The sequence below is a fragment of the Parasteatoda tepidariorum genome, chromosome 7 (genome assembly GCF_982258835.1).
Source record: "Parasteatoda tepidariorum strain Cologne lab strain chromosome 7, Ptep-v5.0, whole genome shotgun sequence".
Classification (NCBI taxonomy): domain Eukaryota; kingdom Metazoa; phylum Arthropoda; class Arachnida; order Araneae; family Theridiidae; genus Parasteatoda; species Parasteatoda tepidariorum.
Genome location: NC_141761.1, coordinates 30,255,690 through 30,271,482, shown reverse-complemented (window position 1 = coordinate 30,271,482; position 15,793 = coordinate 30,255,690). Strand labels below are relative to the sequence as shown.

At 31.3% G+C, this 15,793-nt stretch overlaps 1 protein-coding gene across 4 annotated transcripts in view; it reads right to left on the bottom strand.

The window, feature by feature from the left end:
• LOC107455669 (rho guanine nucleotide exchange factor 17-like) overlaps positions 1-15,793 on the bottom strand; it is a 259,700-nt gene that overhangs the window by 64,715 nt on the left and 179,192 nt on the right. For all 4 annotated transcript variants that reach the window (XM_087167607.1, XM_087167608.1, XM_043057607.3 and 1 more), the window contains exons 5-7: positions 11,239-11,331; positions 10,247-10,423; positions 10,070-10,120 (exon numbers count right to left, since the gene is read on the bottom strand). In XM_087167607.1, the coding sequence (XP_087023733.1) occupies positions 10,070-10,120; positions 10,247-10,423; positions 11,239-11,331 (321 nt within the window). The remainder of the gene's footprint in view (positions 1-10,069; positions 10,121-10,246; positions 10,424-11,238; positions 11,332-15,793) is intronic.

Below are 15,793 nucleotides of genomic sequence, written 5' to 3'. Positions count from 1 at the left end.
GATTATTCCTATTATTCTAATAAAGCGAATCAGAACAAAAAATATATGCTGCGTATTCCAAAATGACCAGCTTTAATATATGCTTTTAGAATACTTGTTAAAAATTAGGCTTTTAAATATTAATGCTGAATGAAATACTTAACGATTACTAATACTGTATGGAAATAGCGAATCAATACTTATACTGAATGGAAGTATTTTTTTAAATTTTATACTAATTTATATTAAGTGGTATTTATTATGAATTATCAAAATATACTAAAATTAAAAAAATTTTCATAACACGCTTTCATCATGCTTGTTATCGTGGAAATCACTAAAATTAAGACAAACATCAAAATGTTTGGTTAAATTTTAGCTAATTAATAATAATTTTATTTCATTTGACGAAATTAAAATTTCTATCAATGGATTCAGGATAGGCATTAGTAGTCAGGAAAACAACTTTACTCCTGAAAAGAAAATATTTATAAAAGCTTTCTAGATCGATATTTTACAGAAATTGTTTTTAAGTTATTATAAAAATTGCGGAGACTTTTACAACTCGTATAAATTATTGCATTAGAATGGAACATTTTGTATAAATTAAAAAAAATTGGCTGTTTTTCTAAGATATTTTTCGGATACAGAGAGCCAATAAATATTTCTCGTCAAATAATTGTCTGTTGGCTTTCCAGATAGAAGATAAACTTAAAATACACCCTTAGGACAAATTCTTGAATTTTTAGTCTAATTAGATTAAAGATTCGTTGCGTGCTAATGGAAAATCCTTGTCTTCATTATAAAATACTAAATTTCAAACCATGAAGTGTAAATACCATTCAATATGAGGTAGATTTTAAAAATTTCAAGGGCTCAGACGGATCGTAAATGTTTTGACACTAGGCCAACAATGAGTGATAAGAATTACATATAAAGTGGATAAAATGATAAACGACGAATAAATATGAATACGTAATATTTAATCTAATTACAAGGGCATTCCTTGGAAATGGACGACAAATTGAATATATTTAACAGCTAGTTGATGAACTAGATTTAACAGCTTCTGAAATTCTGAAGTGCAGCAATTAGCTGAAACTGATTTTGAATGCATGCAATGACGAATAATTATTCGATTTTAACATTGTTTTTCGAATTTCTGTCACCAAGGTAAATAAAAAAGCCACAGTTTAAGCGTCTTACACTTGAAGCAATACAATGATTTTGAACTATATATATATGATCTTGCCATGAAGAATTATTTGGGCTTTAGAACGGACAAATAACTTAAATATTTTACATGTTATTAAACTTTTTTAAAAATCGCCAATCTGGCGAAATTTTTCCACCTAGATGAAAATGATCAAAACTGCTGCCTCATTCTCAGTTTTTGCAAATTTGCATGACCCCAGGTAATGCAGCATTGGAGTCAGTTTCTAAATAATGAAAAATTACACCACACGCGCTTTTCTTTTTTACAAACTGTGGCTTTTCTCCATATTGACGTTTGCCATATTGACGAGACAAACTTTTTTAAAAATCGTTAATTTGGTGAAATTTTTCCACCTAGATGAAAATTATTAAAACCGCTGCCTCATTCTCAGTTTTTGCAAATTTGCATGACCCCAGGTAAATTTGCATGAGCACAAATGCTTTTCATTTTCACAAACTGAGGCTTTTCCCCATATTGACGTTTGCCATATTGACGTTGACCATATTGACGTGACAAACCTTTTTAAAAATCGTTAATTTGGTGAAATTTTTCCACCTAGATGAAAATTATTAAAACCGCTGCCTCATTCTCAGTTTTTGCAAATTTGCATGACCCCAGGTTATGCAGCATTGGAGTCAGCTTCTAAATAATAAAAAATTACACCACAAGAGCTTTTCATTTTCACAAACTGAGGCTTTTCTCCATATTGACGTTTGCCATATTGACGTGACAAACTTTTTTAAAAATCATTAATTTGGTGAAATTTTTCCACTTAAATGAAAATTATCAAAACCACTGCTTCATTCTCAGTTTTTTCAAATTTGCATGACCCCAGGTTATGCAGCATTGGAGTCAGTTTCTAAATAATAAAAAATTACACCACAAGAACAAACAAACGATTTACAAACTGTGGCCTTTCACCATATTGACGTTTTGCACCATTTTCAAAATAAGAATAGACAGGGCTTGCTTTAGATAGGCTAAACTCAACAGTCATGAGAAACTGTCGCAGAGACTCAAAGCATTTATAAGAAATAGCATATTATTCGCAAAAACATCATTACATATGACGACTTTGTAAAACAGCCTTAAAATCCGCTAAGGACGCAGCTTCACCACCATTGTTTTGAGTGTTCAACTTTTAGTCAGATTTTGTTTTGCTGCGAAAATTGGTGTAAAAAATTGTGCAGGGAACGCGATAGAACAGAAAAATTTAACTTACGATAATAACAAATGCAAAGAGCAATAATTTTTTATTTGGCCAAATGAGTAGAGAAATAACAATTTTGGTAAACCTAGGCGAAGTAATGGCAAGCCATTTCCTTTTCTTTACTTTGAACTTCAACAAACTAGAGAGAGTGTATAAAATAAAAATTTTAAGTGATAAATAAATTTCCCTACTTTTTTTTTCAGCAAAAGATATGTCATTTCTATTCGAAGCGGAAAAAGAAAAACTTAAAATTATCTTAACTGTCCGAAAAATAGGAATTTTTAAAAAGTTTCTCAAATTTATCTACAAAATTGGCTCTTCTAATTTTATTTGGGCAGCGGTATTTTTTTAGACAACAGAGAGGTTCGCGTGGTATTGTTTAATATACGTTTAACAACTAACAAATCTCGAACTAATTGTTCTAAATTAAAAATTGTTTTATTTCATTATACTTCTTGGACATTTTTCTATACAGGTATATATTTTCACATTTAGATTTGCTATGGTACACGCCGATACAAAATGTACTATAGTACATTGTGTATAGAGAGTTCAACCTTATAAGGTTGAACTCTCGAAGCAGTCACGGTGATTTTCGATATAGAGAAAAAGATGATGATTTGTAATTCGAATTTCTTACTTCTTTTGCATAATAGAAGTTCATTTTCATAATTTTTTAGAAGTAATATTTTACCAGATAAGTACAAGAAAGATTTAAAATAAATTTGATTCCTTATTTAGGGATAATTATTGAGTAAATATTGTGTTAATATTTAAGAATGTATGGTAAGACGTTCGCAGTAAAAGTAACTGATGAACTTTCGTTTAACTTAAGATTTTTTCTCTTTAATTTACAGTCATTCATAATTTTCTATCTAAGTATCATATCCTTCTTTTTCTAAGTATCATATATTTCTTTTCATATTTTCTTTCAGTTTTTATAGAGCACACAGCAAACAACAAATAAATTTTTTTAATCAATTATCTAACATTTAATTTAATACGGAAATGTTTATTATTATAGAGATTCATAACTCGGAATAAGTATGTTTTCGTATTCTATCCCTTTTATTGCTTCGCAAATATAATAGATTATTGCCAATTATGGTAAAAACATTATTGCCCTCTTAAGATTTCTGATTAATACTGGAAACTGTTTCGGAAATATATTTCCCATAAACAAGGTTGGTTATTGCATTGATGACTAAAGAATAAGAAAACATAAAGGAATGTGATATAGTATTTGGTTATCATTTTGATGAATTGTTTTATAAAGATTTTTGGAATATCAATCAGAAAATTGTCTGCGGATTATATCGACTAATATTAAAGCTTCTTTTCTTAGATAAATCAATTGAATAATTAATCATAATATCGAATACTTATTCTGCAATCTTCATAACAAATTGAACCAAGAATTTGTTCAAGGTGAACAATGGTATTGTGTTCAAGTTTATTCTTCAACTTTGCACAGTATAAAGGTTAGAGCAAATTTTCTGCATTTTACAATTCAATGAGCTTTAAGATTTTTGAATGTTCGGAAAAACTCAGCCCTCATATTTTCTATAAGAATTATGTTAAAACAAACCTTAATATTTTTCCGAATTTAAAATCTATACGCTTATAGATAATTCATTGCTAAAAATGCGTTCTCAGTTTTTTTTAATGTTTAAAATAAGTGAGTTATTGGAAATTATTCACGTAGTGAAACTTTTAACTTTGATGAAACAAAAAGAATGAAATAGATACAAATTAATAAGGATTTTATCAGTATTTAATTAACTATAGTTAAAATTAACTTATCCGAATAATATCAGAGCCTTTTCCTGTTTGCAAAATGAAAAATTCGAATTTCCCGAATTCTTAACTTATATTAGAGATCTCTAAGTCACGTGTTTTTGACATCTAATTAAGATGCAAAGTTGTGTAGTCTTCTAAGTGCGTTCCAATCCCTGTTTTGGCATCCCTAAATTAACATGATATTTGATTTTTACGTCAAATTGAGATGCGAAGGACTGCAATCTTCCTACTGTATTGCAATATTCCTATGCAATATTCACGGGATTTCAACGCTTAATTAAGTTGTAAAGTTGTGCAGTCTTCAAATTGTGCTCCAATTTCTATTTTGACATCCTTATCTTAACGCAATTTTTATTTTTAATTGCGATGCAAAGTTCTTCAGTCTTCTAATACTGTTCCTATTCCGGTATTCACATGCAGTATTCCCGTGATTTTGACGTTTAATTGAGATGCGAAGTTCTGTAATTTCTTATTGTGTTCCAATTCCAATTCCATCATCCCTGTGCAACATTTACATGATTTTGACGTTTAAGTTGGATGAAAAGTTGTGTAGTCTTCGAATTGAGTTATATTGCAATGAAAATTGTTAAGGCCAATCACAAAATTGGGAGCTCGTTTTTCCCTTGAGCCAAAGCGGCGCTTTTCTATAAAAATTAAAGGTAAATCCGTCACCAACAGACTCATCACTGATTCTTCTTCACTCGAAGTTAGAAAGTTTAAATTTGATGTTCGTAATGAGATTTAATTAATTGAATTCCTGTTAAATTCCGATATTTTATAATTATAAGGGTAATTAGCTTAATTGACAATTATGCCACATGTTACATTTTTACCATGACTGATATCCAAATGTGAATTATTTGTTCTTCTATGAGATAAATAGAAGAACTTTTTAATAATTATCTAGGTTAGATAGGAGTATTTAGCTAAATTGACAATAACACTATATACACTATATTCACCAAGATATAAATCTCAAAATTGAACCAGATGTTCTTTATTAGATAATTGAAAAAAAGTTCATTTCGATATTTTGCAATTATTGGGGTAACTAGAGATAATCACCCTAACAGACAGTTAAGCGAAATAACTCGTTTTGACCAACATAGAAGTTTTAAACTTTAAACATATATCCCTTATCAAACTGCAAGAATAAATTAAAAACGTTTCTGTTAGATATTTGGATAATTAGTAAGTCAAAATTAAGAATTTTTATATCTGATCGGTGATCATTGGTATCATTTTAAATAGTGGTCACTTTTAAAAACATGCAACCCCTTTTTAAAAAGTTGAAAGTATCAAATGATTAAAATATCCGCTGATATTATTTATGTAAGTAATTAATTTTGAATAATTTCTCAAAGCGCAGAAACACTACAGGGTTCATCTCTAAAATGAAGAAGCAAGTGGTTTTATGTAACATACAACTATTTTACATATATGATGAAAAAAACTGTTTCAGTATTTAAAATTTTTTCAAATGTTTCTAGAAATATTAAGAGAATTTCTTTATTATTTTAGTTTAAATCGTGCGATTTTTTATACGTATTATAAAGTCTAGAAATATAAAAAAGATAATTGGTTTGCAAAAGCATAAATAAAAGTAAAAATATTTAAAAACAACAGGCTGGCAAAAGCATAGACATTTTTTTTATATCTCTAATGAGCTGTACAATCGGTCTTGCCGATGAGCAGACCTAGTGCGTTCTCCAGAGGTGGTATCCACTCTTTCAGGACCACCACAATGGGTGAGATACCGTTGGTCATGTTAATTTGGACGTCTAGTTTCTGCCACACTAGATGGCAGCACCGAGACTCTATTTGGATACTAAAGTGCACTAGAAATTTAATTTTGTCGGAAATGCCAAGAGCCAATGAGGCACTCCAGGGATCTTTTACATGCCGCATAATCATACGACATGGACGCTGAGGATTTTCTGCATCCCAAAAATCCGGTGTCTGGGCCGGGGATCGAACCCGCAGACTTGGGCTCAGAAGGCCGACGACAAACCAACTGCGCCACGCAGCCAGTCGAAGCATAAACATATAAGGAGATAAATTTAAAAAATAAAAGCAGACGGTAAAATTAGAACACAAAATAGTTGTTGATTTTGTAGAGATTAGTTTTTGTTTTTCGAAATTGAGGTTTGTACTAACCCGTTACGGGTTTTCTATATTGGTTTGAAAAGTTGTTACTTTCCCGTTACGGGAACTTTAATTCCATTACTGTAGTGGTTGCCGTAAATAAATATTTTTATGAAAAATACAGAACTTTTTTTTAATATAGTTTGATACGCTACAGTATCAATAAAGTTTAAGGATTTCTCAGGTTTGAGAAAATGGCAATAATTTACGAACGAAAATGTGTGTCACCGAGTATCCTGTTCCAGAAAATGTAGCAATTAGCTTGTAACTTGCATCTGATGCTTCAGTTATTATATGCAATAAAGGTATAAAATTTCGTGAACCAAGCTTAAATATTCATTAAAATTTGGACGATTTCATAAAAAAAAAACTATTCGCTTTTGCCTGACATTTTCTTATTGTAACTGTAAAAACATCCAATAAAATAGAACAAAATTTTAGGAACAATTTTTAATTAATGACAAGATTATCATTCTTAAATTTGAAAGAAATTCGAGAATAATTGCTTAAGATATAAACACTCTAAGCAGCCTTTATAATAACACTTAAAGTTAAGTTTCACTCCGCTCGTTTGTGGCAAACATATGAAATTTTTTTCTTCATATTTTTGTTGTCAATATCGTTTTTCGTGACTTATGACTAAAGTTCAATTTGAGTATCTTGAAAATGTAAAAAAGTTTTCACACTTTTCTGCGTAATTATTGTACTTCTTTTTTAAAAAAAACTTTTATTGATAAGTGGTATCCACAAATATTTTCTATTAAAAAATAAAATTTAATTAAATATGTCACTATCCTATATTATTTGATTGGGCAGAAAGATGTGATGGTATAAGGAAAGAAAACACATGAATTAATGCGAATTTTAATAGAAAGTTCTCCATACCGTTGGTGGCGTTTTTATTAAATATTGTTATATGAAATTTATGGAAAATATTCAGAGCTTCTTTTCAAAATTTATAGAAACTTATTGGAAAAATGGTACGAAATTTTATAAATTTTCTAGATATTCAAATAAGATTTTTTTCATTAGTTACCAAATTACCAAATAAAACTTAATTAGCAACACGTAATTTACTTAATTAGCAAAGAAAAATTCTGAATTTTTTTTTCCAAATGTTTTCTCCGCATGCGCACTATGGAATGTCTAATTCAAATGATAATTATCGCTCACAATTTTTAACGAATTCCTTTCAAATTTTAAAATGATATGTTGTTGACGTATGCCTGCTTAGGCAGAGGGGGTGCGATTGCTCTTGTTTTCCAGTGGCGCCATCTATGGCAAAGAATTCGGCTTCTGCCACACCATGCGTCACACCCATTTATAGGGCGGACCCATTCATACATCCATTCATTCATCCACAGATCGTAATTTTGACCTGAATCAGAGAACGATCGATCTCCAATCCAGTATCCCCAGATGTATTGGTTTGTTTTAAAGTGATATTTTCGTTATTATTTAAAAATTGCCTTAGAAATTTTGTATAATTTTCGGCAATTTTTTTAAATAAAAATGAGATCTCTATGATTATTTAAGCTAGGTTTACGAAAGCTTGCGTAAATAATTTAAAACTTGTTTTATATGAGAAAGCAACCGTTAATTTGTAAGAAAGTTTTCACATATCGCAAGAAATATTTCTATAATTTTTTTAAAAAAAAGAATGCAGAAGTCTGTAGTATTTTAGCGTAGAAGTTAGGATTAAACTGTAAAAGAAATACCCATATATGCCAAGAAATATTTATAGGAAGATTTGAAAGATGTTTTTAATCCAGATTAAATCTAAAGAATGTTGTTAATCCTGTTTTATTTTGAGCAGGCAAAATTCAAAGCATAATTTTTTACAATGTTAAATTTGTTTGAAATTTTTTTCTGAAGAGTGTGTGTCAATTTGTTAGAGAGAACCATGTATGTCAATAAACATTTCTAGTAATTTTTTAGAGAAAGCTTGTTTTTGTCGAAATTATGCTTTATTCAGAACATAATATCGTTAACATAAAGGAGGATTGAGCTTTTTTTTAAATAATTTTATGCAACATGGAAATTGCTTGAAACGTGTTTTATATTAAGAAGCAAACATCAATTTGTTGGAAAATAGCCATATTTTGATGGACATATATCATATTTATCGCTAACATAAGAGAATACAATTTGCAATTTTTTATAATTTTATGTTATGTGGAAATCACTTTTGTCTTTAAGTGAATTATTATTTACTTTTTAAGTGAGTGCCATACATGTTAAGAAACTTTGATGGGAAACTTTTTTAAAAAGCTTGTTTATTCCGAAATATGCTAAATGGAGAGCATATAAATCGTTAACATATGGCAGAATATTTTGTAATTTTTTTTTTTTATTAATTTCTGCAATGTTGTGGAAGTTAGTAGTTCATGCAAGTGAATGAATATGTGAAAACGAAAAGTGTTGAAATTATGTATGTGGACCAGCTGGCAGCAGCAGGAACGATTCGACATCTGTTTCGAAGAGCCCAATTTGCTTTTAAATGTGCTCAGAGCAATCTGTCCGAAACAATTTTCTCAGAGTAATGCTACTTAAGTGGAGCCATGAAGCAGTGAGTTCGTTTTTCTTTTCTGGTTAATAATAGAATTCAAGCAAGAGAAATAATAAAAACGTTGGCAAAACTAGATTACCTTAACTTTAATAACATCACATCAATTTTAGAACAGCTAAGAGGATACAAATAGAATTGTGCCGTAATTTGAAATATTAACTTTGTTGATCTTATTGAAATTCTAACATATTAACACAGCAGCTTTTTTGTTTTTGTTTGATTTGGCATTTACATACTTTTTTTGTTGTCTTGATTTAAAACATCAACAACTTATAATTAGTTAATTTCTTTAAATCGGCTTTAGTAAGCACCTGATCTATTTAAGATTATTGTTTTTTATAAACTTTTGTACGAATTATAATATTACGCAAATCAGAATCAAGTTTATCGCCTTTTTATCACTCTTGGACGCTAAATCTTATATCTTGTTTTATTTACGAATTTTCTGATATTTATCATTGAACAAGGTATAAAAAAATAAAGCAATTCTGCAACATGCTGTTATCTAGGTTACCGGGTCCATAACCTCATCGTTCTACCTAGCAAGGGGGGCATTGAAGTTAAGATTTCACAACTTCGAAATCAGCGGCATGATGATGATGATATCAATGTGTTAGTCATTGTACATCGATCACTTTTACTTGAAAGACAAGCTAGCCACCATCGATCTGAAGCTGGGGATCAAACCCAAGTACTTCACAATGGCAAATTAGTACCTTGAGCTGTTCCACTCAGCCATCGAGTCTTAGTAACATAATGTGGTGATTCGTATTGACATGATTCACAAGTCTCTCTGATATTTGTTATTGCTTATTGAATATAGTATAAAAACAAAGTAAAGTGATTCCGCAACACTCTCTAATGGGCAAGGGGTCATTGAGGTTACGACTCCATGATTTTGATATCAGTGATATGACGATGACGCACCAATCGAAAGACAAGCTAGTTTCCCTCGATCTGAAGCTGGGGATCAAACCCAAGTACTTCACATTGGCAAATCAGTATCTTGAGCTGTTGCCACTCCGTCATCACGTCTTATTAACATAGTGTGATGATTGACATGATTCACAAGCTTTTACCTTGTACGATAGCTATTTTTATGTATTTATACAAATGTTTTTAATTATAAATGCATAATGAATGGACTTACCGGTATTTGAACGTGGTCATGGCGGATGAATTCGCGGTCTCCTTGCACCAACTGTAATAAACAAAATAATCTCCTTTTTCTTTCAAATATAAAGAATGTATCGCACTTCAATTAAATATTGAAAAAAAATTGATAAAACAGTTCAGTTCAAGATTATTAGGAATTGAAAGAGCTTACATCAGTCACGCCATCGATTAGTTGTTCAACTTCTTTTAATTTTTGTATTCTTTGTTCCAGCAGCATTGCTTCTCTCTCCACTTTGTTAATTTTTACGGCCAAATCATGAACTTCTCTTTGTGCTTGTAACAGCAGTTTGTAATCTGGATGATCCATTGGTGTATGTTTAAGCAGTTCCTGTAACAAAGTAACCAAACCGATTTAGTGGTATAATTGACTAACCTTTGAACATATTGTGTACAATAGCAGCAAACAAAAAAAAATGAGTTGATTTTTTCAGAATAACCCACCTGGGCATCATAAAGGCACCTGAAGGGCAGATTTGTGGGCCAATCCTTCAGGGGCACCATATTAGATGGGCCAGCGTTGCTCCGACAGTAAGGACAGAGAGTACAGCGTAGGAAAGAACATCCATGCCTTGCCCGGAATTCGAACCCAGAACCTTTCTAATGCAAGTATAGTTCCCTAACCTCTACACAAGTCTGCCGAGGAATTATATTTAGAATAATTTTAAACAAATTACTGCACAAGCAAGTATAAACTTGTGAGATATAACCAGTTATCTTCCAAAACTCGATAACCTATGAATCTGTTGTACTGCATTGCTTATAACGTTTAAAAGTTTTTATTATGTAACCCAAAAAATATAATTCATTTAAATATGCAATTTATGCATTGTAATAAAAACTAATCAATTCTCAAAATTAAGGAAATGAAACACAATGATGACAGAATCGTCAAAGTTAAAGTTTTATTTCTGAGAGTATACAGATAACATAATGTGCATTTTTTTATCAGAGAAACGCCGAGTTCAAGATCTAGAAATAAATTATTTAGGTTTAATAAGCTATAATTTTGTCATCAGTACAACATATTTGGTGTAAAATTATATTCATATTATTTTTTCGCAATACTCTTTCTTTCTTTAAATATTGTAATATACAATTTAAGACTCTTGAAATGACTTTTTATAATGTATATGAAAAACACACCTTTATTAACAGCTCGTAGCGTGGTATCCTCTGTACAGGCATTATCAATAAAGCATCGAGCGTCAGTTTACCTTTGTGTTCTCTTGATGTATTCTGAAAAAAAAAATTATAAATCTTAAAAAAAACCTTGAAAGAGAATGTATTTATTTTTATATATTAATTCAAAGCTAATTAATAAAAATTATGTGCTGTCATCCTGTGTTACTTAAGCTAACGGTTCCTAATTTTTTTGGCTATGGAACCTTACATGATTCCTCTTCGATTGGCAAAATTTAACTTAATAAATTAAGTCTTTTTAGCAATTGTGAATATTTCATGCAGATGTTCTACTGACTATTTTCAATAGACTATTAATTATTTTAAAACATTTAGCCTGAAAAATAATATTTTCATCTCTTTATAGTTTCAAAATCAGATATTACGTCAGACAATTGAATTCGCAGAGCTGGAACGGCATCAAGTCGAGTTCTGAATTATTTTTTTACGTGTATGCTTAAGTTGAAAAGAAATTTTAAGCAGCTATGATTTTTGTTGAAATGAAAGCTAAAAAAAACTGTTATAAACGTTGAGAATAGTTATTGCAAAACATGTTTCTTTATTGATGAATTTAATTATTTTATTTTGAATTGAGAAGTTCAATGGGCAACACTAATGGAATTTCTTATAATTGGATATCTTTTTCATAATTTTTTCAATGCTTATTAGAATAACTAGGTGTAACATTTTGCTATTTTTTCCGCACACACTTTACTTAAATAATTTATTAAAAACATTCAAAATATTATCTTTGTAAATGATTCGAAATAAATACAGGCTTCATAAAACATAACTGGTTAAAATAGTTCCAAACTTTAAGAGACCTTGTGACCTTTCCGTAGGAACCTAGGGCATCTTAGAACACCTTTTGGGAACCACTGACTTAAGCCATCATGTTAGCCTAACCAAATTATTTGGTAAATTTCGGAAGTTCATTGACTTAATAAAGTTTTAGGTTAAATATTATCTGTGCTGTTAAATTAATTTTATAAATATACGTAAAAAAGATTACGCTTATAAAGATGGAATTGAAGCTTATAAAGGACGCTGGATTTTTCCATGCCATAAGGGAAGTTTTGGTAATATGTTTTCTGCTCTTTGAAATTAAATTAAGTTAGTGACTTGATGCTAAAAGTAATGACTATTATAAAGGAAAAATTGATAGTTATTAAAGTGGCTGTGTTAAGTAACACAGTTTTGAGTTTAATTGCTAATTTTCGCGCTATAAATACTTCGTTTCAGTGAAGTTTTGGAATACATATTTTAATACTGTAAAGGAAGACGAAAGTTAAAAAAACTTTCTTTTCACATTTAAGAATTTTCCATTATAAATTTCATAATTTAAATTGCCAAATTCGTAGTATTACGTTGAAGAACATTTTAATCACAATTTTAAGGTATCCTTCTAAGATTGGTTATATATTCTTTGGAAATATTTCCACTTTTTTTTATCCTTCATTCATAATTGCTTTATAAACGGAGATGCAAAAACCCCCAAATTGTTTCCTCAAAATTAGCCTATGTATGTATCAGGGTCGAATAAAATGAAACCTTTAAAAACATGAATTCTTTTTGATTTCAAAAAAAAAAAAAAAAAATAAATAAATTACTAATCTCTTATTTTGTTACTCTGCAAATTGATTTACATAACATATAAGAAATTATAAAAAGCTAATATACACTATCTGGCCATTAATGACCGGACACCCCTCATTTCGGATACATGAGGTGCTAGTATCAAGTCAGTAGGGCGTAGGGCCGCCACGTGCCTAAATCACAACTTTAACCCTTCTAGGAAGGCTATCCACTAGGTGTTGGTACACGGCGGCCGGTATTACCCGCCATTCCTCCTGCAACATGGCGAGGAGTTGAGTGGTGGTTTTGGGGCATTGTGGTCTGGCCCTCAACCGGCTCTCCAACTCATCCCAGAGATGTTCAATTGGATTGATGTCGGGACTTTGGGATGGCCAGTCAAGCTCTTGCACCTCCATTTCATCAAACCAGTCCATGATGGCATGTGCTTTATGAATGGCAGCGTTATCGTGTTGAAACACAAACGGGCCATTACCAAACTGTTGCAACAGGGTGGGAAGCGCCGAATTGTCCAGGATGTCTCTATACCCTTCTGCGTCCAGGGTTCCACGCACTAACACCAAGGCTCCAAGGCCAAACCATGAGAAACAGGACCAAACCATAATTCCTCCGCCGCCGAACTTCACAATGGGGACAATGCACTCCGGTAGGTACCATTTTCCGGGCATTCGCCAGGTCCACACTCGTTCATCAGAGTGCCACAACATGTAGCGTGACTCATCACTCCACATAACACTTTTCCATTGCTCTTCTGTCCACTGGCGACGTGCTCTGCACCACTGAAATCGGTGGCGAGAGTTTGATGGAGAGATGTTTGGCTTATGTGCGGCTGCTCGTCCATGGAATCCTTGTGTAATCAGCTCCCGACGAATGGTACGTGCACTGGCAATACTGCCAGATGCAGCCCGGAAGTTGGTAGCGACAGTGTCCAACGACATTTGTCGGTTTGCCTTCACTACACTTCGAAGAGATCGTCGATCCCTGTCGGACATTATTTTGGGCTTGCCGGGTCGGGACTGCGGTTTTTCACTCCCTCTCGTTCCCATTTCAACACGACGTCACCAACTGTTGACTGTGGTACCTGAAACTTGTCGGAGATGGCAGGTATGGAATGACCAAATCGGTTGGCGCTTATGATCATGACCCTTTCCGCCTCATTCATCTCTCGTCGTCCACTCATTTTCACTTTTAACGCTCGTATGGCCGTCGCCTGCTTGCGAGTGGTCTTTTCCCCACCTCAGGTTCCGTATTTATTCCACCAGGACGAGACCACCTGCCGTTCAAGGGGTGTCCGGTCATTAATGGCTAGATAGTGTATTACGTATATTACGTTGAAGTTTTAAACAATTCATTTTTCCATCGACCCAGCTATTATGTTTTTTTTTTTAAATTTATTTTACTGTCTTCATCATATTTTACTGGCTTCAACAAACATATTTTAGGAAACTTTCATACTTTTAAGCATGGAGTATTACTGCAAATTCCAGTTTTGCAAAAATTAGTTACTCTTCTAAGAAAATTCTTTCTTAATTGGTCGAAACCCTAAAGTGACCTAAACTCTCATATTTTTCTGTTGATACAAAAATGTAACTATAAAAATAATGGTGAGTGAATTGATTATTAAGCAAGCAATGTATTGTATAGCAAATTTTGTTCAATTTAAGAAAAATAAAACTTTGCTTTTGTTTAAACAGTTTAGTCATTTAAATATAGCAAAGGAAAGTAAGTATAATGTTTTAAACTATTTTTTTGTCAGCATTTTGCAGCTAATTTCAACACGCATTAACTTGGATCATAATGAATTAACTTTTTCAATTTCTTGATACACATTTGTTACAGGGAGAAAAAAAAGTATATTTTGCTACACTCCATGAGCCAGTTATAGCACATTATAATGTGGCAATTTTTTAGAACATGTGGTCACTTTTTGAAAAATCGAAAATTTTGAACGATCAAAAAATACCGTTGATAATAAAAGTGTGAAGATTTCTCCTCATATGGTAAACATTAGGTTCATTGTTAAAAAAAATTTAAGAAACAAGCATGAAGTAAAAAAAAATTAAGAACATTTTGAAACATTCAAAATAATTCCATATTCGCTAAAAAATAGTAAAATGCACATGAGCTGCATTTTCAGCGAAAAAAGTGGCGATTGTGATTGGGTGACGACTGGTAGACATTTAAATTTGTCGCAACACAGGGTCACCCTGTGGCCAGTGGTGACCCTGTGTTTCCCCCTATAACACTTCTGCAGAATGTTTTTTTTAAAATTTCCAATGGCCAAGGTTACAAAAGACCACTCACCACAAAGGGAGCAGCATCAAAATAAACAAACACAAACAAAAACAAACTTGGCACTTATACAGAATGTAATGTTAATTTTTTCTGCCGATCAAATTACGATAGAAAGTACTGTTAGTATCATCCGTTAACTTCATTTTACTGTAAAATCCATTTTTTTCCAGTAAATTTTATGAGGAACAAGTAAATTCAAGAGTTAGAGAGAACACTTTGTTTAGTTTACACATATTAAGTTTTCTGTGATAATAATGTGAGTTAATTTCTAACTCATCACTTATAAGAGTATTGCTTTTGTTAATTTAAACTAAATATATAAAATATATTTTTTTTCGCTACAATTTTAGCTTTTATATATTTGAGGTGATATATTTTTGTGCAGCTAATAAAAAAAACAACGCTTTAACATACTATTTTAATCTTTTCATTCAAATTTTTATTACTTTTATTACGGAATTTCATAGTTTTTATAGCTGTTGCAAACTATGCATTTCCAATTTTTTTTCAATGGTGCATTCACATAATTAATACATCTCTCCTCTCCACCGAAATTCAGCATTAATTTGTTAAATTATTTTATGAAATAAAGACTGAATTTCACTTAATAAGAAAATATTTTAAATATAAA